At 42.6% G+C, this 24553-nt stretch overlaps 1 protein-coding gene across 1 annotated transcript; it reads left to right on the top strand.

The window, feature by feature from the left end:
* The first annotated feature begins 204 nt into the window (after positions 1–204).
* PPEF2 (protein phosphatase with EF-hand domain 2) lies at positions 205–24456 on the top strand. Its single transcript, XM_063310743.1, has 16 exons — positions 205–328; positions 1560–1687; positions 4066–4123; positions 5821–5984; positions 7405–7519; positions 8139–8185; positions 9817–9983; positions 11110–11146; positions 11246–11395; positions 11940–12191; positions 13572–13757; positions 16083–16228; positions 17388–17494; positions 18156–18325; positions 20385–20472; positions 23999–24456. The coding sequence occupies exons 1-16, from the start codon at positions 205–207 to the stop codon at positions 24181–24183; spliced, it is 2124 nt and encodes a 707-aa protein (XP_063166813.1). The 3' UTR covers positions 24184–24456.
* The last annotated feature ends 97 nt before the right edge of the window (positions 24457–24553 follow it).

Raw genomic sequence — 24553 nt, 5'->3', positions numbered from 1 at the left:
GAATGGAACCTTTCTCCTATCTAAGATTCTGGCCAATGAGAGCCAAGAATATTTTTTGTTTCCCTTCCAGCTTTTCCCATTGGGTGATTTAAGACAATGGGGAAGCTCACTACAATCAGGTTGCTCAGTCTGTTTCAGAAGCCTGGCTTCTAGGAAGCCCTAGAAGGTCATTGTGTACTGGTTAAATCTATGTGGTTATAAAATATGGAAAAGAAGCAATTCAACAAGGATGGAGGCTCAGAGAAAATGTACTCTAAAGATCCAGGTTCAGACACAAGAAGCTCCAAGGATTTTAGTGTGGAGAAAAAAGCCACCAACTTTACCTTGAGTGAGTACATAGGCGTGTTGTGACTGCCAAAATGGCTGTGAGTGGTTCAAATCCATAAGTTCTGACTTTACTTGTTACAATTATAGTCACTAAAGATATGATCTGGGTTCCACAAGTTATTGACTTGGTGTACTGACTGCCTCTATTTATCCTTCCTAGATTTGTTCTGCCTGAACTATGGAGTGGACTTTAGAGGGAGACCCAAAGTTTTCTTTCATTTCCTCTGTGACCTACAGAGGTAGGGCTGTCCAAAATCACTGGCTCTGTGGCAGATAGGTGTGAGTGGCCTGCCATTTTAATCACAACTGTGCACTACTGCTGTGTCCCAACATGGACATTTCAGTTGGTGGGCTCCTTCCATGGTTCAGCCACAGCACTGCCTAGAGCTGCCGGCACTGAAAAATTATTCGGAAGAAGTGCTCTGGGACTCAGGCAACCACCACCCTCCTTTCAACAGAGCCCAATGCCAATTGAGGAGAATCTCTGAGTGAGTGTGGGGTTGGCACCCTGTTTATATACAGTAGCTTGCCCACCAGTGTTGGTGGAGGTGTGGTTTTCTCCTTGGTAGTGCCTTGATTAGGTTATTGTAAGTATGTGTGTAGGGTATTGATCCCAATTCACCAGCATAAAATGGAAGATTCCAATAGTTAATGAACAGCAGAAAGATGCTGTACTTCTGTGAGGTCCAAAGCAGGTCCCTCCATGGATTTGGGTCAAAAAAGTCAACAAAGGCCGCTATGATGGTGTAGTCAAAACCCTGCCAAATTTTAAAAGCATTGCCAGAGGGGAATGTATAAAAAGATCTGAGGAAGTTCTAATAGGATGTCTTTTGGAGAAAAAGTATGGCATATTAATATTAATAATTTATATATGAGAGCTAGTTTGGTCTAGTGGTTAAGGCTCCAGGCTAGAAATCAGGAGGCTGTGAGTTCTAGTCCCGCCTTAGGCACGAAAGCCGACTGGGTGACTTTGGGCCAGTCCCTCTCTCTCAGCCCCCAATGTCAGGCTTGGGTGACAAGCTGGTTGGTCAATTCCTGTCACAACCAACGGATCAACGTTTGGTTGATCAGAAAAAAGCAGACCTTGCACCCTTGGGAAAAACACTAGGAAGAAAAAAAAATCATGCTTTCTTTATTCATAATAAAATAAAGCAATGTCTTTTAAATATAATGATTTCTTCATAATACAAAGAACTCAGATTTTGCCCTGAATTACTTTTTCTGTATCTCAGCCCTTAAATCAGCTGTTCTGATCCAGCGGTGGTATCGGCGCTTTAGAGCCCGGCTTGAAATGCGGCGGAGATGCACCTGGCGCATCTTTCAATCCATTGAGTATGCAGGAGAACAGGACCATATGAAGGTATGGTGGCTACAGGCAGGGCCGCAACTAGGGGAGGCAACTGGGGCATGTGCCCTGGGCGCCGCGCTGGTGGGGCGCCAAAATGAGTGCTGGGGGAGGCACCAAAATGGGCGCAGAATCCATGTTTGCCCCGGGTGACACAGACCCTAGTTGCAGCCCTGGCAATGGCTGCGTGGAAGCACCAGCTCCCAGTGGCTATGCTTTTTTTCTAGGTTTGGAGGGAGATTTAGGTTTTTCATTGATTTTTAAATCATGGTTAAGATTCCAAGGGAGGGGCAAAAAAGTCCAGATGGTGGTCATGACTCTGCGAATGAAGCCCCACCCCTTTCTTACATGTGTCATAGGCTTTGGTAATGGGTGGACAGCTGCCATCTGGACTTTTTTGAAACCCTATAGATACTCCTGGCTCAATCAGGAACTGCTTCTTGGAATAGCAAATTTGGGCTTGTGTGATCAGTGGTCAGTATCTAGCCACCCTGTCTTCCTTCAGGCCCTTCTTCAATTGTCTTCCATTTTTCCAAGCATTACGGGTTAAACCGCTGAGCTGCTGAGCTTGCTGATCGGAAGGTCGGCGGTTCAAATCCGCGTGACGGGGTGAGCTCCCGTTGCTAGACCCAGCTCCTGTCAACCAAGCAGTTTGAAAACATGCAAATGTGAGTAGATTAATAGGTACCGCTTCGGCGGGCAGGTAACGGCGTTCCGTTTAGCCATGCCGGCCACATGACCACGGAAGTGTCTACGGACAAACGCCGGCTCTTCGGCTTTGAAACGGAGATGAGCACCGCCCCCTAGAGTCGGACACGACTGGACTTAATGTCAAGGGAAACCTTTACCTTTACCTTACGGTCTTCTCTGTCCTTAGGTAATACAGAACAATATAGAACTAGAGGGGTAGCTGGGCATGATCTGGTAAATTGGTGCTTTGTAACATGGAAGTCATTTTGCAAATGGGCACAGTTTCCCAGAGGCCATTTTGTGAGAGTGCTTACAAGTTCTCAAGAGGCCAAATTTGTCCAAAGCCCTGAAAAGGCTGGGTTGGGCCAGTCCCTCTCTCTCAGCCCAACCCACCTCACAGGGTTGTTGTTGTGGGGAAAATAGGAGGAGGAAGGAGTATTAGGTATGTTCGCTGCCTTGAGTTATTCATAAAAATAATAAAGGCGGGATAGAAAATAAATAATAAATAAATACTTCTGGTTTAGAAAAGCACATTCAAGGCTGTATAAAGGCCTCACGGAGCTTGTAAAAGCAACTCAGCAACAGGTCCTGTCTTTGCTGACTGAGTAGGACACTCCATCTTGCTTTCAGATTAATCAGTTGATTTTAGCGTTGTCCATCGGATGATGCTCCTGTGTAGAGTTGTCTGTTAAGTTGTTGGACAAAGGCTTTTTTTTATAAGCATTCCATGTTCTTGTCAGAACTCTGTTAGCTTCTCTCCTGCTTTATTTTGTAAACTGAGGCCATTTTTTTTTCAGATGCTAGTTTATTCCAACTTTAGCATTCTAATCTCCTATAACTAATACAATATTGGGGGTGGGTGTCAGCTAAAGGTGGCAAGTCCCCATAGAAGTGTTCACTTTCTGCTTCTCTACATCAGTGGTTGGAACACAGACTTGGACCGCAGTAATTTTGATTGGTGTTGAATTGACGATACTCTATCATTGGAGGGGGGGCTCAATCCATGCATTGGCTTTGACACCCTTTTGTTAATAATGATGTTTTCCTCCATTTCTCCTATGACTTGTTTCTCTGCTGTAGAAGATCTGATGCTCCTCTGATGTGAAGTGATTCGTTCTCAGTCCATTTCATTTTGCAGATAGATAGAACATTAATGCTCAATCCTGACATTTCTGCTCTGATAAATCCAGTTTCCCTTGGTTCATATCTGAACTTTCTTTTTGCCTCTGAGTCTCTCACCCAACATGCCAGTAGAGTGGAGCGACTATTAAATGCTCACTTCGTTGTCAGAAAAGTTAAGAGGCCTTTCTGTGTTGAGCATCCTTATTGTTACAGAAGTCAACCTGTCTATTGGAAGGATCAGTGGAATGGAGCATTCTGGAACAAAGTAGGACCATTGTCTGAAAGCACCATTATTATTATTGTTAATATGATTATTTGCCATCAAGTTGGTCTGGATGCACAGTGAGCTGATAGACCTGATTTCTCCTGGATGATCTGTCCTCAACCATACAGCTATACTATATGTACAGTTGCTAGGCCCTATTTTCACCTTCCATTTCATATATCTTACTACTTCTTCAAATTAAGTTGTGGCTGTAACATGGATGCAGGAGGGCAGCCCAGGAGGGCAAAAGTGAGAGAAGAGAATACAAATGTATGTTTCCTCCAAGTTTTGACAATGTTCGTCTTATCTTCTGCAGCTCAACCATTTCTTTGACTATCTTATAGAGAACGTCATGCCAAGTAACAAGAAAGACAGTAAGTTTATATATACGTATGTATGTATGTACAGTTATGTGTGCTGACATGTTGATAGATGCTTGCAATTATTCTTTAAATGCTTTACATTTAATAGAACAGCACTCAACTGTATTGAAACGCATGGTGTGTTCAGCTGATATGCTGCCAGCTGGGGTCTTATTCTGGCTTTTATTTTTGAAAAAAATATTTTCTATTGCCCATTAATTAGCAGCTGGCTTTTGCTTTGTCTGTTTAATAGCCTTAATTATACCCAATTGCTTAATTGTTCCCATTTGCAGCCCCCCAAAGTCCACAGAATGGATGGGATGCAAATAGATGGAAATGTTTGGACTTGTACTTTTTGATTTGAGGTACGATCTGAGAGGAAAAATATGTACATTATAGATGCTTAAGGAAAACACACCTCTAAAAATCTCCCCAAAATCACAGTGAAAGTAAGCAAAATTTAAGACATAAATACTCCCAAACAAAGAAGACCCAATATTTTCACCCTGGCCATTCTGGTGATGACACATCATGGTGCTGTAAAGGGCCTGAATGCTTACAAATATCACAGATCAGCAAATGTACAAAAAATGGGGAGCCAGAAATCAATAGTTTCTCTTCTTATTATAATTATTCCTTTTTCTTTTACTTTTTGGGTATTTTACTTTTTGTTAAATTTGCTTTGTCTATCTCTTATTTCCTTTTATCAATACATACACACACAGTGTAACAATACAAGAAATCTTAATATTAAGCAATTAGTTCAAGACTGAAACTCTTAATGCAGTATATAACTAATACTTTGATGTGAATTGCAGTGGGTTTTTTTTTTCATATTATACTTAACTTTGGATGAAAAGCCAAATAATCTTATGTCTGTAATATTGATATCCTAAAGCGCAATTAATACTGATACAGTAGAATTTTTGCTTTTCTCTTTTTGTCTTCAACACTTTAAGTTTTCTAAATAATAGAATGTCCATAATTTTTAATCATATTACATCAATATTACTGCATTGAAATAAGACAATGTATCAGATTTATTACATTACAATAAAAGGAAAAATGTAGAAAATAAACAAATAAACATGTGTTGTGGTGGTTAAAGTCTTGGATTAGGAACAGAGAGACCCAGGTTCAAGTCTACCCTCAGTCTTGGAGGCTCATGGGGTGACACCAGCACCAATACTGCTGATCCTTTAGTCTGGAGCAGTGTTTGCTGGCTGGGGAATTCTGGGAGTTGAAGTCCACACATCTTACAGTTGCCCCGGTTGAGAAAAACTGGTCTGGAGGGATGCAGCTGAATGTAGACCCAGACCCTATTTTGTAGCCCACTCCTAGAACTCCAAGATCACCCTGCCAAATTTCAAGTAGTCTTGGACCTTACTTATTGGGACATATTATCAAACTTGCCTCCTTGCATCCATTAGAAACCAACTTTTTAAATTTTAATGCCCTCGCCCAAACCCAAATATCCACCTCTCTGCCGTCAGGTACCTAACAAGTGTCTGAGAGACAACCCCTTTGCCCTTGCCGGCTGTTGAGGATGGGCACAGTTGAGTGCAGGATCTCCATGTGGGATTGAAAGTTCAAGGTGGGGCTTTAATTGCATGGTTGTGGCCACTCTCTTGAATTGTTTGACCCCCAGGAGAAGGGATCATGTACATAATATCTGAAACGACTTAAAGCTTTGCTCTGCTCTTCAAAAGGGAAGTTCATTGACCATATACTGTCAGAGACAGAAATTACAAAAGAAAGACTGGAAACAATGGAGTCTACGATGGTACCAGACAGTTACAAAGGCCCTCGTCTTAGCTTCCCTCTCACCCCGGATGATGCAGTAACCATCCTGGAAGCCTTCAGAAATAATCAGGTAAGTACCTGAAGAGCAACTGTGTCAACTCCACTTCTAAAAGTTCAGGGAATGTATCAAAGATTCCTAAAAGAGAAGGCAGCCATTCAGCCCTGTCAGTAGTAGAGGATTCCAAAGTCAGGGAAAACCACCAACAATACCAGGAGATTACAATACTGGTAGAGTTTAAAAGCTTTAGTTTAGCAAAGCAAACATTTCACCTTCACTCTCTCAATCACAAGAATTTTGTGCACCTAGAACCCATCTTGTCTTGGCCAAGGGTCCAGAGGGAAGGGAAGTCCAGGAATGATGTAAACCTCTTGTAACATAAATTTGCAACGATGGCTGTCAAGTCTCTGCTTGAACATATTCGCTCAAAGAGAGCCTGCCATGCTTTGGGCCATTGGCTCTACTATCAGATTGTGCTTATCTCCATCACATCACCCTTTATGGAAAGCAATTTTTCCTGCTGGTTCATGATGCAGGAAAAGGAATGAAATCAGGGAATCCACCAACACCATTCTTAGCCTTGTTGCTGAGAGACAGTCAAGTTCAGCCATGAGGACAGCACAGATCATGTCAGTGTACTTTTCCACCAATTCAAGGATGGGGCATGAAGCTTTTAAGAGTTTCCCTTGGAATATTATCTTCCAAGTAATATTTCAAACAACATTGAGTGGAACTGCCTGGCAGGGACAGGCAGTATAGGGTGTTAACAATTGTGGAGTCCTTGGTGCTCTCTGAGCTTGGTTGTTTGCTTCCAGACTTTTCATTACCCAACTAGATAATAACATCAGGATGAGTGAGTGTGGGACTGGCACCTTGTTTATATACAGTAGCTTGCCCTGCCAGTGTCGCTGGGAGTGTGGTTTCCTCCTTGGAAGTTCCTTGATTAGGGTATTGTTTTCTGCTTGATTGTTTGCCTGATGTTAGTTCCTGCTTATCTGGGTGTTGGCTGCTGGAGAGGATGTGCCCTGGTCCTTTTGTTTCCTTCTTAGCTTTTTTATTGCCTCTTGAATGGTGTGTAAATATGGTTTATTTCTATGTGTCTATTTATGTCTGATAAGTCCAAATGCCAAGCTTCCAGGAATTCCCTAGCATTTTTGGATTTAACTTGATCTAGGATGCTCACAGTTTCCCGGTTGACACTATGGTTGAGTCTGCCCATGTGTTGTGAGATTAAGGAGTTTTCGTTGTGTCTTCTGTCAAATGTATTTGTGGAGGAATTGTGAGGCAGAGTAAAGTGACATCCATTTGCTTTATTCTTAGAAGTAAAGGGGGAGAGTGTTGATTCACATTTCCTACTATGCAGTGCATTTGTACTGGTGACACTGGACCCTCTGTCTGCATGTTGCTCTTAACATTCCTTGGAAATAATTAAGAACAAGACTCAATCTCTCTCCAATTGCCTTTTCAAATGTTTTATCTTTATTCCCAGTAGCAGCTTCATCCTTACTACGTTCTAAAACTCTTCCAAGAGACAGAACAGCATCTCAGCCAGCTGCCAAATATCACCAGCATCTCTACCTGCTACAGCGAGGAGATCACTGTGTGTGGTAAGTCTACTGGTTGTAAATATCATTCAGGTGCATGGCAATTGGTAGAGTTGCAAGAAAAAAGAAGGACAGGGCTCCTCAGGTCAGCAAAGGAGACCTTGTGTGGTTTCTCCTGAGCACCTCAGGATACACAAGATGATAAAGCAGAACAAGATGAAAATGTTAGCATAGAGGTGTAAGCATTGCAACATGTAGTGAAGCTTGGGCTCTTAAACGAGGAGTGTGAGGCTTCAGTGAGACTGTTATCCAAGCTCAAAGACTACAGTAGCAGGTGGAGATTCAACAATCCAGCCAAGGCTGAATATGTGCTGCTACCGGTTATGATGCTAAATGGCCTGTAAGAGGTAATATCCTCCATGAGCTTAGTTTAATTCCTGAGGGACATGTCCACATTAACTTGTCAGCAATAAGGAAATATTTTCGGATTTTGATTGCTTAGTCTTCTCTCCAGCTCAGCAATTTCCTACTTAATGTTAAATGCTTGAGAAAGAGAATTCCTGCAGCGTGCAATTATTAATTGCTGGATTAAATGACTTTAAAGATCCTTTCCAATTTATATATTCTAGGATTCTATGAAAATCCTTCACTGAGCTAACACTTTCCCCCTTTCTTTTATTAGGAGACTTACACGGGCAAATATTTGACTTATTTCACATATTTTATAAGGTATGCAGAGCTTCCATGATTACATGTCAAAAGCAATAGAAATAAACCAGCTCATACAAAAATACCCTCAATTCTAATTTTCCACGCAAGAAAAGACATGATAACTCTTCCCTAATCAAGGTATAAGAAATTAATTACACTTTTTGCTGGCTACTAGATTTGCTATGGTGAAGCAATAATACACACAACATACGTATCTCTGCAGCAATGTGTCTCTCTCGTCCTTTTTTTCTCTTTGAAAAAAAAGGTAATGGAGTCAGGCAAAAGAAAAAGGGGAAGAAAGAATCAGACATACCAGTCTTAAATAGTGTGCCTGTTCCATAGCATTTCACCTTGAGGGGTGCTAGCATCAACTGAATTTCGTTTCTTCTTCTCCGTTCTACCCCCAAACACCTGCACTGGTCTGTGCATTTGCACCAATATTTTGCTCATTTGCACACCTATCTTTTTATTGAGCAAAAATTGTCCAGGTTTTTAAGGCTTTCCTCTATGGACTCATCCTCACATTGCCTGCTCTAGTAACCAGTTTCACATGGCCTGTTCTCATGATGTCACCTTCAGAACATCCCCAGCCCATAAGAGAGGCAGCCTAAAGCTGGCTTTAGCTGTTCTCATTTCCAAGTAGCATTTTCCTCCTCCTTCCTATACAATTTTTGCCATGGACTCAGTCTAGCATAGTTGGTCAACAGAGTGGTTGCTGACACATTCCAGTTCTGGGGTCTGCCCAAACCCTTAGGCCACTGTGGGCCCAGCCCCTTCCTTCTGCCCTGCCTGGCCAGGTTGTCAGCATTCAGGAAGGACTGGACACCTGACTTCCATCATCTGTGTGCAATTTTCCCAAGGGGCTTCTGAAAGAATGCTAAACTCCTTTGCCTCCTCCTATGCCATTTTGCCTACTCTATGCTACTCCCCAGTGTGGCTGGCTATGCCCATTTGCTTCCAGCCTGCCATATCCTTTGCAGCACCAGTTGAGGACAAAGCTTGCTTGTTATTCTTTGCTTCCTTCTGCTTCACTCCGGGTCCTTTTTTCCTGCTGGCTGTGACCTGTGAGTCAGGCTATTATTAAATCTGGGTTTGGCACTCTTTTAGATGAGTGCTAAACCCATGTTCAGAAATAGCCCAGACATGTAATAGGGGTAGAGCATCTCTGTACCTGGAACCTGACAGGTGGCCAAACAAGTTGTAAGGATCCTTCTACACTCACCCATCCCTGCCCTCTCATATGCTAGGAAAAATGACTGGTTGTAGTTTTCCTGCTGGCAGGTGTCACTTGATGAGAGGGGAAAGAAAGCCAGGGGATTTTCCTTAACTTGTTCTGCATTAAAATGATAATAACAGCACCACTCCTCTGCCTTGTTACTGCGCAAAATAGGTTTAGGGGGTTGGGACAGCACAATTTACTTAGGCATTTTTTTTCTCCTGTTTTCTAGCACTTTGATATGACCATATGGCTGTGCCCTAGCTTTTTCCTCACCTCTCGTATTCAGAGTAAAGAAAAGTGCTCTTTGTCAACAGAAAAGAGCAGTTCTAACTATATATGCACACTTAGCTGGCTTTGCAGATTAAAGTTTGTTTAGGGCCTGCCTCCTCACCGCTGAAGTTTGATTTTAGGTACCTTTTGCTTCTTACAGAATGGACTTCCTTCTCCACAGAAGTCTTATGTCTTCAATGGTGACTTTGTTGACAGAGGCAAGCATTCCATTGAGATCCTGATCATTCTCTTTGTTCTCCTCTTGATTTACCCCAAAGAGGTCCACCTGAACCGAGGAAACCATGAGGATTACATGATCAATTTCCGGTATGAAATCAAAAATATTTGCAGAAAAGCAAGGACACATGGAATCTGTTTTCTTGGGTAGACACAGTATATTTATATCCACAACCATTTTAAAGACAAAACAACAAGGCAATGGGGCATATTATCCAACTAATAACCTAAATTAAGACAGTAAAGATGAGAATAAAACCAACAGATACATCATCGAGAGACAGCATGCAATCCATGGCAATACAAAAATCAGCCTAATGAAATGCAAAACAAAGAAAAGCCATTGGGACATAAATTAAATTAAATTAAACATGTGGAAGGGGCTACAGAAGAAGTAGATTGAGGAGAATGAAAAGGTATTAGCCTGGTCCTGAAAAAACTATAGAACTGGCACGGAGCAAATGTCCTTCTGAGGAAGATCATTCATTAACTGGGCAGATCTTTCTTTCAGGGTTATTTTCTAGATTTCAAGAAAGGAAGCAAATTTAGGACCTCTGTAGATCAAGGAAGGATAAACAAGCCCCCTTCAAGCACAGTTTTCAAAAACTAATGGCCTGGTTTTGTGCTATTTTGAGGCAGAAATCACACAAAAACTGTCCCACAAAACCCTAAAATAGGCTTAGGATTGTTTTCAAAACAAAATTTCCAGACCCCCAAATCCCTGTTCATGACACAGCTCCACTCATCTTTCATCATTATCTCACCCACTGAAGCTTTGGTTTTCCCTGAATTATATGTCTCTTCCCCAGCCATCAAAGCTGTCCATCTCTTAGGTCACCAAGCCATAAATGGCTTTACAAGTGTAGAAAACATAGTGAATGGCCTTGAAGGACAGGAGGAAGAACTGTTACCAAGAGAAGTGGGGCTTGAGCCCTGGCCAAGAAAGTAACATGAGAAAATGTCTCAGACAAGCCCCTCTCTAATTCATACAAAGATAAAGGGAGGGAGGGAGGGGGGGGAGCACATTCAGACTTGCAAGATTCTGTTACTTTAGTTATTACAAAGTAATCCTAATTTATATGACATTGATTTCTTAGTCTGGTCTGTCTTGTAAGGCTGAGAATAAGTCAAAACTACCATTTTAAATATTGTTATTGTTGTTTTGCTGTTGTTATGAAGAATCTATTTAAAACCATCTCTTCTCTTCTGCCTCTAGCTACGGGTTTACCAAGGAAATCACACACAAATACAAGGTAATCTGGTTTGCCTGCCTATCACATCTTCTGCATTGTTGGATGTCCCTGAACAGTGAGTCTCAGCCCACTTTTTCCCCACGGTCCTCTTCCATCTAGGATCATGCCAATAGAATTCTGAAGGCCCTTAAGAAGGTCTTTAGCAGCCTGCCATTGGCCACCCTGGTTGACAAGAAAGTCCTGATTGTACATGGAGGAGTGTCAGATAAGACCAGTTTGGAACAGCTAGCCAAGATTGAGAGATGTAAGGTATGGAGTTGGAAGAGAAACTCTACCCACGTTTGTTTGTGACCCCACCCACCTCTAACCATGGTCAGGAAATCCCTCCTTATTTGAAGTTTGGATCTCTGTCTGTAAAGCTTCCACTTCTTGGTTCTTGCCCTACCCTCGGCCACTACCAGTATAAATCCACATTCTCTTCCCTGTAACAGCCCTTCAAATATTGGAAGGGTCCTATCATGCCTTCTCTTCTTTAGGCTAAACATACCCAGTTCCTTTAACTCTTCTTCATGGAATTTAGTTTCCAAGCCCCTCACTATCTTTGTTGCTCTTCTCTGCAATCTTTCCAGTTCCTCAGTATCCTTTTTATAATGTGGTGACCAAAACTGGACACAGGGTTGCAGAGAGACAAATCACAGGCACCTTAAACTCCAAGCTAACTCAGTTTGTTCTGGCCAAGTCCACAACTGGATTAAGAGTTTGATTTTAGGACTTAGAAAAGATCTGGCTCCCAGTCACAGATTCAGAATCTCTTTCTCATCAGCTCCTCCTCTGCTCCTCCTCCTCTACTTAGATTCTCTCTGTGCTAGCACCAAAGAGAAAAAAGACCATGAATTCTATTGAAACTGAAGGTGGCAAACCTGCCAAGGATACTTCTAGAACCAAGTTTGATCTCTCCCAACGGGGACAGCAGGCAGTCCAGGAAGAGTTGAAATCCTCCCGTAAGTCATCTGAAATCAGAAGATACTCAGGAAGCACTTCAGCATTGGAATCGAATGAGATCTCCAGTGACTACACAACCTTTGAAGATGAGGACGTTCAACAGGTAAGTGTTTTGATAACGGCCAAAATTCCAGCAAGCAGAAGAGCAGGAATGAACCCAGCTTAAGGTAACAATAGTTTAGCACCGTGTTTCTCAACCTTGGGAACTTTAAAATGTGAGGACTTCAACTCCCAGAATTCTCCAGCCAGCCACACTAGCTGTGTAGTGCACAGATGGAGCAATATTTTCTCTTGCCATGTTTTGCAAGAAATGCAAATGTGTTCAAATGTCAAGGCTTTGTGGATAGATCCTTGATAGGCAACAGAGCCCAAATGTCTTTGCAGTTCACTGAGTAGCAAGGTACATAATATTATCCTCCTCTTCTATGAAGTTGGACTATGGGGCTTTTTCTCCTACTCCAGAAGGTGACAAGCCAGGGTGTGATGGTGTTGGAAACTTGATTTCAGCAGGAGCCTATGTGAAAGGATGTGCTCCTGAGCCTATACAGAAGGCTAAAAGAACACCAAGTGATTGAAGTAGTAGAATGGCTCATTAACAAGAAAAATGCTCCGAATGTAGTGGGTAGTGGTCTTGGATGTAGAGGATGTGCTTAGCCCAGCTATCCATGAATGCTAATAGACCTCCATTATGTTTGAAGTACAAGGTAGTTTTATTAAGAAAAGCAGAGGATGGGAAAGCCTCACTTCTGTGTAACACACATCTTTAGGAAGGAGAAAGATGAGAGAGAGAGAGAGATCCCTTGTCTCTTAAACTCTGAGACTTATTTAACTAACAGCAGGCCAGGTGAGAAGCAGGGATAGTGTGCGAAAACCTTTTCCTTATCAATCTCTTGTCCCTGTGGTCAAAAGGCTCATATGGGCAAAGAATTGATGCGCAGAGGAATGTAGAGATGATCTTGGGGAAGGAATGTGAACTGTTAAAGGAGGAGAAATGGCAACTCAGAAAGTAGAACTCACAAGAAAGAAACTCAAAATAACCCCTCCTTTTCTTTCTTTAGTATCAGATGGGGCAGAAAGAAAGTTGAACAGGTTCTGTTATTATACCCCACAATGAGGTAGCATTCCTGGAATCCCTGCCATGCCTTCTTGACCTGGCCAACCTCGAAGGCTTAACCTGAGGCCATCTTCAACAGGTTGATGTTCTTGGCTCCTTATTCCCAGCATTTTGAAGACATCAGCAGCTGTCTCTGAGGACTTGGAAAGTACAAGCGAGCATCCCAAATTGGTACAACGTGGTTTCCCATGTTTCTGGCTCCTTCCTGTGGTTCAGGATAAATTCAATTCTGAGCAAGGCAACCCCTTGGCGCTATTCCTTGTTGAGATTTGTTTTGAGTTGTATAATGTCAACAACCCACACGCATACACAGACACAAAATTAAAATAAAGCAACTGGAAAATCCCATGTCTGTGACTCCTTTTCCAGATTTTGGATATTTTGTGGAGTGACCCTGATCCTAAAGATGGATGCAGAATGAATGAAGAAAGGGGCGGAGGCTGTTACTTTGGACCTGATGTGACAGAGATGTTTCTGCACAAACACAACCTGCAGTTCATCATCCGCTCTCATGAATGTAAGCCAGAGGGTTATGAGTTCTGCCACAATCGCAAGGTAGGTCCAGCAGTGTTTAAGGTGGCACTGGAGGGGGATAGGAAGGGATCTGGATTGCAAAGTGAATGGGGAAAAGAGAGGAACTATATTATCTTTTTCATATCCCTTGGTAGCATATAGAATCATAGAATGTCTGACTTGGACCGGTCCTTTAAGACCATCCAGTCCAACATCTTGCCAGGGCAGGGCTGTACTGTGTCAGTGCTAGCTTTCTACAGGAGATAGGCAATTAATCTGAATTGCTGCTGCAGTCACATACTCTCACTGTTCCAAGAGAAAAGTATTTAGAGCTTTAGACCAACACCACACACCCTTCTAAATATGGAATGTTTGTGGTGATAGAACTTGGTAAAATTATCAGTAATGTGAAGAAAGGTGAAGCAGAGGGATTTCTTCTCATGTTCCAAGGATTGCTTTGGTCTACCTGAAGGAACTTGCAGGACAAAAAGAGAAAAGTCTTTGGCCAGATCAGTGGAAGTTCTAGCTGGCTTTGGCTAATCTAAAAAAACGATGTGATGGTATGTGGGAAAGACCTTGGGAGTCTGGGCCAAGGGACACCGCCAAGGGAACAGATAAGAGACAGCAAAGCCCACAGCTGGACAGTGGGTGGGGCAAGAGGCTCAGAAGAGACCCTCTCTAGTTTCCCAAGCTGTAAAGGAAATGGGGGAGAATTGTGCTTTCAGGCTTGCAGGATTCTGTCTAATGTAGCTTTACAATAAAATAGAATTCGTTCATCTGGTTGTGATTCCTATCTGGTTTACCCCGTGAGGCTGACATCAATCTTGCAAGTATGAAAGTACAATCCTCCCCACCATCTCCTTTACAGCCTGAGAAATTAGGGAGGGTCCCTTCTGAGCCTCTTGCCCCACCCACTCTCCAGCTGTGGGCTCTGCTGTCTCTTATCTGACCATTCCCTTGGCAGCATCCCTTGGCCCAGTCTCCCAAGGTCTTTCCCACATACTATCACAGGTTATCAGGGCCATGCCTTGTTGATACTTGGAAGGGGCATCAAGATAATCAAGGGCTGTAGGCTACACTGGAATGCCCAGAAAAAACCCCAGAAGAAAGGTGATGGCCAATCCCTTCTCTAAGCCACACCAAATAAAAATAAAGGCATGAATTGTATCATCAGGAGTTGAGCTTAACTCAATGGCAACTCCACATGTTTACCCATCTCTTCTGGTGGTAACTCACTAGCAGACCTTGACACCATGGGATCCACCCTGTAGAACTATCTTCTCCTTGAAGGGAAGGCATGAGTTAAGGGAAGAGAGGGGAGGGAAGGGGGGAGGAGAGGAGATTTAGAATAGAATGGAATGTGTATAAAATATATTAACAATATACTATAATAAATATCTGCTGTCCTAAGGCATAATGATGACTAGTTCCTTAGATAGCAATTAAATGTAAATTAAATAATCCATAGCTCATTTTCAGTGCCATTCCCTGCTAAGTTAAACTTCCATGTTCAGAAGCAGTGCTTCTCTGGGTAACAGGTGCTGGTCCAAAGGTCAGTGGTTGACTACGGTTGGCACAGAATGCTGCATGAGGAGACTATTTGATCCAAGGGAGTAATTCTAGTGATAGTTAGTGAAAAGTAATATTTTGAGGAACTCTAATGGGCTGCGAGAATAACTTTGGGAGATAGGAGGAAGAGCCACAGCCAAGGCAATGGTCAAACGTGAGATATCTCAGCCCACAGAAGGAATGGGGGTGGAGAAAGCATCTTAGAACTGACTCTCCCTAGTTTTCTGCAAAGTAAAATTAGAGGGGGAGGAAATGCTTTCAAGACTTGCAAGATTCTGTTACTGTAACCCTACAATAAAGGTAGTGTTAGTAGTCATGGTTTTGGTTTCCTGCGTGGACTACCTTGAAGGGCTGACAGCCACAGAAAGTATTGGATTAATATTTTGCGTTTAGTGGAGATAAGAGAAAAAAAAGAGAGAGAAATGATTCTAGTAAACACCAGAAGAATTCAGCACTTCATATTTGGATGTAATGATTACTCTCTAGAACTAGAATAGAAAATATCATTCCAGAACAGGTGTTGTATGTTTATTTTATTGTTACTACTATTTTACAACACGCTTGGTTTCTAGAATGGTACTTCTAGAATACTTTCTGTAGTGGTTACATGTAGTTTTTATCCAGGATATCTGAAAGTCACTTTGTGAATTTATATTAATGGCATGTTTGCAGGGACAATGCGTGGCTGAAAAACAATACGGATTAAAGAAGAACAAAGATGTACATACGGTCCTTGGGGACTTTAACTCTGGGGCTTGCTACAAATCAGTTGCACTCTGTTTTGTTTTGATTGATTAGGTCATAACCATATTTTCAGCTTCAAACTATTATGCAACGGGCAGCAACCGGGGTGCCTACATCAAACTGGGACCTGACCTCATCCCTCATTTTGTCCAGTTTCAAGCCACCAAAGGAGTATCACGTCAACTGACCATGATTCAAAGGTCAGCCAGCACTGTGGACTATTGTTGTAGCCCAACCACTATTTAAGGGACCTTGGGGCAGGTTACAAACCAGCTGTAGAGGTACATGGGAAAGACTTTGGGAGGAAGAGATGCTGCCTACGGAATATCAGATAAGAGAGGGCATAGCCCGCAGCTGCATAATGGGTGGAGAAAGAGGCTCAGGAGGGACCCTCCCTAACTTCTCGGGCTGCAAAGGAGATGGCAGGAGAATTGTACTTTCAGACTTGCAAGATTCTGTTAATGTAGCCTTACAATGAAGGAGTATTAACTCATCTGGTTGTGTTTCTGCCTGGGAAGGCTGACACCAGCAAATTGTAAGTTGGCTTTCAAATGTAGTAGTCGTGTGAGAGGAAACATCAGATGCTGACAGGGCATACATTTGGATGCCAGCCTCCTGTTTGCGTGCATATAATTTTATTTAGAGCATCACGAAGAGGAGAGGAAGCCCAAGCCAACCTTGTGTTTGAATGGGTCTAATGTGCATCATTAAAAGTATAGTATCCAAACCCCAGGAAGGAATAATTCCACCCTCTTCTGCATTGCTCAGATGCCACCTTGAGCATGGTTGCGAGTTCTGGGCAGCCCATTTTAAGAAAGATTTAGAGGAAATCCATGAATCAAGATTTTATAATAGCATCTATGTATTAATAGTAGTAGAAGTAGTAGTAATATAAATAATTCACTCTTTGGGAGAAAGTGTTTTGAGCAAAGGCACAAAAGGAAAAGTGTCCGATCCTACCTCCCTTTCTGTTTTTCCAGGAAAAGTCACATTTGCAGACCATTCATGGGTAAGATATGTGGCTAAGCTTACCCAAGTGAATCAAGCTAGATATTTAGGTCATATATATTAACTTGCTCTTGTCCAGTGTTCTTCAGACGTATTATGGTGGCTGGGGATCATGGGCTAGGAAGGCCAACCAAGGAAGGCTGGAATAGAGAAAACTAAGTGGTGATTCAGGCAAAGGGAAAGGTGTATTTCACTCCACAATCCAGCTGGTGCATTCTAGTGAAAAGACGACGATTCTGTTCTTTCTGTGATCCATCCCTCAAAGCCAGTCATCCAGAGAGGGCATAGATTGAATGTTCTTCTTTGTCCTTGTATGATTTTACATAGCAGAGATGTCTCTCTTCCTATCAGGATCAGCCGAGTGGAGGAGTCAGCCTACCAAATTTTAAGGGAGAAATTGTTTGCATACAGATCAGAACTCACCGTAGCTTTCAAGAGGTTTGATAAGAAGAACACAGGTAAGGCTAACCAAGAGACATTTTTGACAGGAAATGGGTGTCCTCAGGGTGTGGTCAAAAAGTCAAGATGGTGGCTCTGCACATAAAAACTAGGCGGAGCTTGGATTGCACCATCATGGCCACCATCTCGACTTTTTGACCACACTCTGCAGACATCCCTGATAGGAACATCAGTTCCTTTGCCAGCTGTGAGAAAAGAGATTGCCCATATAGATGCTCTGTAACAAAAGCATCCCAAATCCTCTGCTATGACACTGTTTTCAAAGTGGAGGGACATAGATTTTTCGTTTTATAAATCTGGAAAATATCAGTGGCTGCAGGGATGGCCAAAGATGGCACCCTAGGACTGAAGAATCATTCAAAAAATGTTTGTCACCCCCAAGCTACTTCCTGCTTAGGTGTGACCAGCACTTCCTAATTTGACGTCCTTCTTTGAACATTGCTTCCTGTGATGCCCAATTAGGCTATGCTGGCTGCAAGTTCAATCCAGTTTGAGGACACCAGTTTGAATTTGCCTAGTTTCCCCATGCAGGAAATTCACTACCATCCATTGGAAATTAATAGGGAGGCTACAAGAACAGCAGCTTATTTTTGTCGAAAGACAGTAATGTTGGTCCTTCATCAAATCATTCCTAAACACCCTGTTTTTGTGTTCTCAAAGGCTTCATCACTCTAAATGACTGGGCAAAAGCTATAGAGTCTGTCCTCCACCTTGGACTGCCGTGGCGGATGCTGAGCTCACATCTGGTATTGCAACAGACCTGTGGGAAGCTGGAATACAGGACGTGGCTCAAAGACATTGTGACGGAAGAGCGGTCTTCCACCCAAGAGGTATTGCAGTTGAGGATTTCTGGGGATACAGAATGAACAAAGACAGCACGGTAGCCAGTGGTCTCCTCCTCCTCCTCCTCTTCCTCCTCCTCCTCTCTGAGTTGGGAGGATTTGGAAAAGGAAGGGATAATGGTTTCTTTTATTTTCTTTTGTTTTTTAGAACAAGAATAAGAGAAGGTATTTACATTTCAGGGGGTTTGCTGGCCAGCACAATCTTTAGCCATTCAGAATGGGATAGTGATCTTAGCTGGCTTCATGCACATGCATGCATTAACCATATCCCTCTTGGATTCAGAACTATTTGTCTGAAGTACCTTTGGATGTTGATGTCTATGTTTTTGTAGAAAATGCCTTGTGTTTATATCCAATTTTACCTTCAGAGCTCAAGGTGACATACCCATGTTGCATTATATTGCTCCCCTGCCCCACTTTTCTCCTTACTGTATAACAATCTTGTGAGATAGTTGGTGGAGGCCCTTTTCACCAGAAGCAGTTCTGGATCTGTCTGATCTCACCCCACTGGATTTGTTTGGGAGCTGAACCAATTATTGGTAGTTCTGTAGAACTTGGATTGTTCTCCTAAGAGCAGGAACTCTTGCTTCACCCCAGCTGCTATTGCATAGTATCCTTTCAGTGCAACAGAGGAATGGTGGTATGCAGGTCAGCAGCTTCTCCTCATAGCTAGTGATGCAGGGGACTTTTTTGCCTATGTCTGTGTTTGTACGAAAGTTCATGACATGAGCATAAATAGGAAAGAGTGAAAATGAGAATTTCCCCCCCTTTTTTATGCGGAGTGGGGTTCAGAGGACTTTTGTTACTCCAGGACTGGCAGGAGCTCCTGTTGAGGCACTGTTCTGCCAAGTGTCAAGGCGGTGATCAGGTGCCTAGACAATTGGTTCTTTTAGATCCAGAGATAATAAGCACACCAGTGAAGAGATTTTAAGCTTTATTATTAACCCAAGCAAACAGATTTAAACAGAAACATAGTTTAGGCAGATTAAACAGAAGCATAAACAGCATAACATAAAGAAAGAAAAATCATAACATACCAGGCAAGATGATACCCAATGTCCCATAGGCTCTCAGGAGCCCCTTAATAACAACAGCAGAGATACCCCAGGGTGGCTCCATTCCCAGAGTACTCAGCCCTAAGTTTGTGCAGAAGCTTCCCAAACCAATTTTGCACACAGCACCTGGTACCAGGGTCTGTGGCCAAGCTCTGAACTCAAGAGACAATCCTAAGGTTTTTATCAGAGTCTGGCCCTTAAACCTCATGACCCTGTTTCCATGGTACCAGTACTGCAGGATTTGACCTTGACCGGATAGTTCCCAGGGTCTGGGCACTTGTTTATGACATAATTCAAGAGCCTGGGAAGCTGTACAGAAAAGCTAGTGCTAACAGAAACAGTCTTGGGTTTTTCTCTTCTCCCGCCCCTCGTTTCAAACAGAAATAAAAAACAAGCCAGCTAAACATTAGTATAACTCAAAATAAACTCTAAGCCCTTTCAAGTGAAGGAGAAAAATCAAAATATGTCACTTAAACTCCTTGAAATACAACGGTCTTCCGCATTGCCGCTACAGGCACTGACTGCCTTTCTCTGCGCACCTCTTAGCAGAGAGGAGAACTAACTGGCTCCTTCGCATTCTCATGTGGTGTGGCTTCAAAGAAAAAGACAGGCCCTGAATCTGGGTCTCCCCAGTCAGAGTTCAAAACAACAGTGTTATCTGCTACACTACACCTGCTCCTAACCTTTCATTTTTCAATAAACCATAATATTACAAGATGCACATGATTTTCCGACAAACTCTGTCCAACTTCCCTGCCCCCCTCACCATGAAAAATTGCTGTAGTCCTGAAATTTCTTGCCAGCTATGGAATTTGGCACAACACGGCAACCAGTGAGGCTGAAGACCCATCATGGCTATGGACATATACAATAAATAAATACATTTTCAATATCACATCTTTACTCATGTCAAGCATATATGACTAAGCCTACACATATTTTGAAAACAGATTAGGAGCTTTTTGCATAAACAGTGTTCTTGATTCTTTCAGCGCCTTCAGTCAAGTTTGCTGGAAAGCATTTACCGAAACTTACCCAATCTGGAGACTATCTTCAGCATCATCGACTCTGATAATTCAGGTAAATGCATGTATTATCTGCTGATTTCACTTTAATAGCCAAAGTGATTATTCATGTGCAAAGTGCAAAGCCTAGTGCTATGGCCTTATATTTATTTATTTGTTTAATTTATATCACCGCCCATCTCCCCCAACAGGGGACTCTGGGCGGTTTACAATAAAAGATAATAAAACATATAAACCTAAAATTACAATCTAGAAATATAAATAGAATAAATAGATATAAAACCCAAGAGGAGATGTAATCCCAATCAGTAGGGATGATGGTGCCAACCATCCCCAGGTGGAGCTGTTACCTAATTATATGCATGCATGCATGCATGCATGCATGCATGCATGCATATATATATATATATATATATATATAGTTATATATATATATATAGTTATATATAGTTATATATAGTTATATATAAAGGTAAAGGTTTCCCTTGACGTAAAGTCCAGTCATGTCCGACTCTAGGGGGCGGTGCTCATCTTCGTTTCTAAGCCGAAGAGCCGGCGTTTGTCCGTAGACACTTCCGGGTCATGTGGCCAGCATGACGACTCGGAACGCCGTTACCTTCCCGCCGAAGCGGTACCTATTGATCTCACATTTGCATGTTTTCGAACTGCTAGGTTGGCAGGAGCTGGGACGAGCAACGGGAGCTCACCCCGCCGCGCGGTTTTGAATCGCCGACCTTCCGATCGGCAGCTCAGCAGTTTAACCCACAGCGCCACCGCGTCCCTTATATATATATATAGTTATATATAGTTATATATATAGTTATATATATATAGTTATATATAACTGTTATATGCAGTTATCTGGGCAGTACAGTGACATTAACATCTGGTCCAGCATTTTATAGTAACCCAGCAGAGGCAAGACCAATGCTGTTGCTGATTTTATAGAGGATCATAGAATAAGAAGAGGCTCCTATGGCCATCAAGTCCAACCCCTCTGCTCAGTGCAGAAATTCAAATTAAAGCATCCTGACCAATGACTGACCTTTGGAAATCAATGCAGGGGAGCAAGTGGGGAGATTCTGTCCTACATCTCCAAGTGAGGGTGAGTTTAAGCGTGCTAGTGTGGGTAGGGAAAGTGTTGAGAATGGTAGAAGTGGAAGGTGGAGGAGAAACTCAAGGCAGCTCAACCAGGGGCTGTTAGGCCACTAGATCTTGGAATTCCCATAGTGGCTGCAATTTGGAAGATTTGAGAGCTGCTTGGCAAGCTGAAGATGACTGAGCTCGAGCCAGAGCAGATCATCAGAGGATGAGCCACAGAACATGGAGGCTGTTGGAGGGGGGAGGAGGAGGAGGAGGAGGAAGCAGTGAGATTAGCGTCTGGGACTGCAGAAGAGAACCTCTTGGTATTATGCTGCAGAGCAATGTGGGCAGCAGATTCAGTGCCAGGCCCTTTGAGCCAGCTGTTTGGATGTAGAGAGTAAAGAAGATGACCTTGATGGAGATATGCAAGATCCGTTGCTATCAGTGAAAAATATTTTAAGTCCACAACAGACAGATAAGATTTGGAAGTGGCTCAGACAGACATTGCTGAATTGTAAGGGGCAGGGAAGGCAGTACAGCAGCAACACTCCTAGCTTGTCCCTCAACTCCAACCACACAAACAGGGCTTCACACCTGGTTATCTGCTGGTTCTTAACCTTCCATTTTTAGGAAGTGTTGTCAAGAGCAGGGTGGGGCAGCAATTTCAGAGAATCCTGGAAGAAGTGGATTGTCTGGAGCCTTTTACATCCAGAGTCAGGTCTGGGCATGGCATTAAGACTAAATTAGTTATTCTTGTTGATGACTTGGGATGGGCTTGGGATGGGTTATAAGTAAGTAAGTAATTCAGACCTGCTGGATCTCTCAGTGGCCTTTGATACCATCAACCATGGTATCTTTCTGGACCACTTGTGAGATTGAGTGAGTGTTCTATGGTGGTTCTTCCCAAGTGGGAAGTTCTAATCAGGGCTTTCTTCTTTTCTGTTTAATATCTACATGAAGCCACTGGGGGTGTTATTTATCAGCATAGGGTAAGGTATTATCAATGTGCTGATGATAGTCAACTATAAATTTCCACCTTGGTGTGGGCAGGAGATGCAGTTCAGGTTCTAAATCAGAGTCTGGATGCTATAAGGATCTAGATGGGGAGAAACAGGCTTAGACTCAATCACAAGAAGGTGGTATGGTTGTTGGTTCAGTAGAATTCCATCTTTGGTTAGGCTTGTGTTCCTCCATCCAGATAAACTATGCAATCTAGCGCTACTCCTGAACTCCTGCTGGAAGAACAGATGGAAGCCATGACCTGAAGCTCTTTGTGCTTTTCTTGTGCATCATCAGTAGCCACTGTTGATGGTCACTCATGCCACTGCCTTGCATTTGGGATACTGCACGTTACATGGGGCTGCCCTTAAGGTCCAATCAGAAGCTGTAGCTGGTCCAGAATGCAGCAACTTGATAAACAATGGGCTTGCCATTGTCTGCCTACATTACACCTCTACAACAGGAGCTGTACTGGTTACCAATGGGTTCCAGGTGCAGTTCAAGTCCTTATGTAAAGCCTATGGCTTAGGAACTGACCTTATGAGACCATGCACTCTGACTGGAATCCACCTGTTATGAGATCTAGAAAGATGGTTTGCTGTAGATCTGGAACTCTAGGGATGTCATTTTCAGGGAAACTGGAGCCAAGGCTTCTTTGTGGTGGTCCTCTTTTCTGCATACGGACTTCAGTCATAAATCTAGGCTGGACCCATACCTACTGGCATTCTAGAAGGCCACTGAGACCTGGCTGCCTGGACAGCCTTTGGTGATGGGATGGTGAATGGAATGTAATTGTGCTTTAATTTTCCCACTTGGTAAAACCCTTAGTAACAGGGATTCAGGGGATGCATGAAACAGAATTCAACCATTATTACAGATGGAGATATGGGGAAACTGTGAAAGGCACAGAATGGAAGCATGGGTGAGAAGCAAAACAGCACAGTCTATCTGCAACAAAATGAGAACTGGCAAAGTGCGTAAAGGCAGTTCTTAGCAATGACAGCTATGTGCAAAAACTGAGTTGTTTTTATGGGTTTAAATCAAGGACATGCACCTTCTTCCAAACCGAACACTGCTGCCAGCCTCTGAATGAACATTCGTTTACAGATTGGATTAAAATGAATCTAATTATTCCACCAATATTTAATAAGGTAGTTCTTCCATCACCTCAAAATCAGAATTCATAAATTTTACATCAGATCTGATCATGGCTAGTAGGCAATGAGAAAAGGCAACCACGATCACACAATCCAAACCCACCCCTTTCTGAAGTATATCACGTGCATGTAAAAAGTGGCAGAGCTTGGACCGCACAGTTGTAGTGGCCCCTTTGATGTTTTTGGCCCCTTCCCCCACAGACACTCCCAATAGTGGGATTTTGCCTATCAAATTATTTCTTCTGAGTCCCAAGGATTTCAAGGCTGTACAACTGTTGTATTTATTTCCGACACCCCCTGCCCCCATATCAAGAAAGCTAATGCTGTGTTCTCACCCCACAGGATTTATTTCTCTTGAAGAGTTCCATCAAACCTGGAAGCTGTTCAGTTCCCATATGAATATTGCTATCTCAGATGAAAACATCAATGATTTGGCCCGTAGCATTGATTTCAATAAGGATGGGAAAATCGACTTCAATGAATTCATTGAGGCGTTCCGCCTAGTTAGACAACCACCTTCCTCATGAAAATCAAAGTCATGTGGGCTGGGCTGGTGGGTAGAGTCCACTGTCTCAAATGCCAAACATTCAGGGTTGCTACTTCTGTACTCATCTTTTACTCTAAGATGTGCCTCTGAACTAACTCCAAAGGGTGAATTATTTACTGCTACAAATGGAGCAATGTTTACTTTTCTTGAATTCAACAGCAGAAGAAACTGGATATCTTCCTTCTCATCTTAACTTTCAAGCATTGAAGCTTTTTAATAAAGTGCTGGAGAAAATGGAAACATTTCAGATAAAAGCTGCATTTCTTTTAATATCTTACTCTGTTGTGAAGCATAATACAGCATAAATAAAATTTTATCAACTGTATCCAATGACTGGAGATTTCCCTTTT

The sequence above is a fragment of the Candoia aspera genome, chromosome 8 (genome assembly GCF_035149785.1).
Source record: "Candoia aspera isolate rCanAsp1 chromosome 8, rCanAsp1.hap2, whole genome shotgun sequence".
NCBI lineage: Eukaryota > Metazoa > Chordata > Lepidosauria > Squamata > Boidae > Candoia > Candoia aspera.
This window is presented reverse-complemented; position numbering and strand designations above follow the sequence as displayed.

Excerpts from the sequence above, each read along its gene's own strand:
- PPEF2 (XM_063310743.1), top strand. The coding sequence starts at position 205 with ATGGAAAAGAAGCAATTCAACAAGGATGGAGGCTCAGAGAAAATGTAC. Across the intron at positions 7,520-8,138 it reads CGAGGAGATCACTGTGTGTG|GAGACTTACACGGGCAAATA; the intron begins GTAAGTCTACTG and ends TTCTTTTATTAG. Across the intron at positions 9,984-11,109 it reads GATTACATGATCAATTTCCG|CTACGGGTTTACCAAGGAAA; the intron begins GTATGAAATCAA and ends TTCTGCCTCTAG.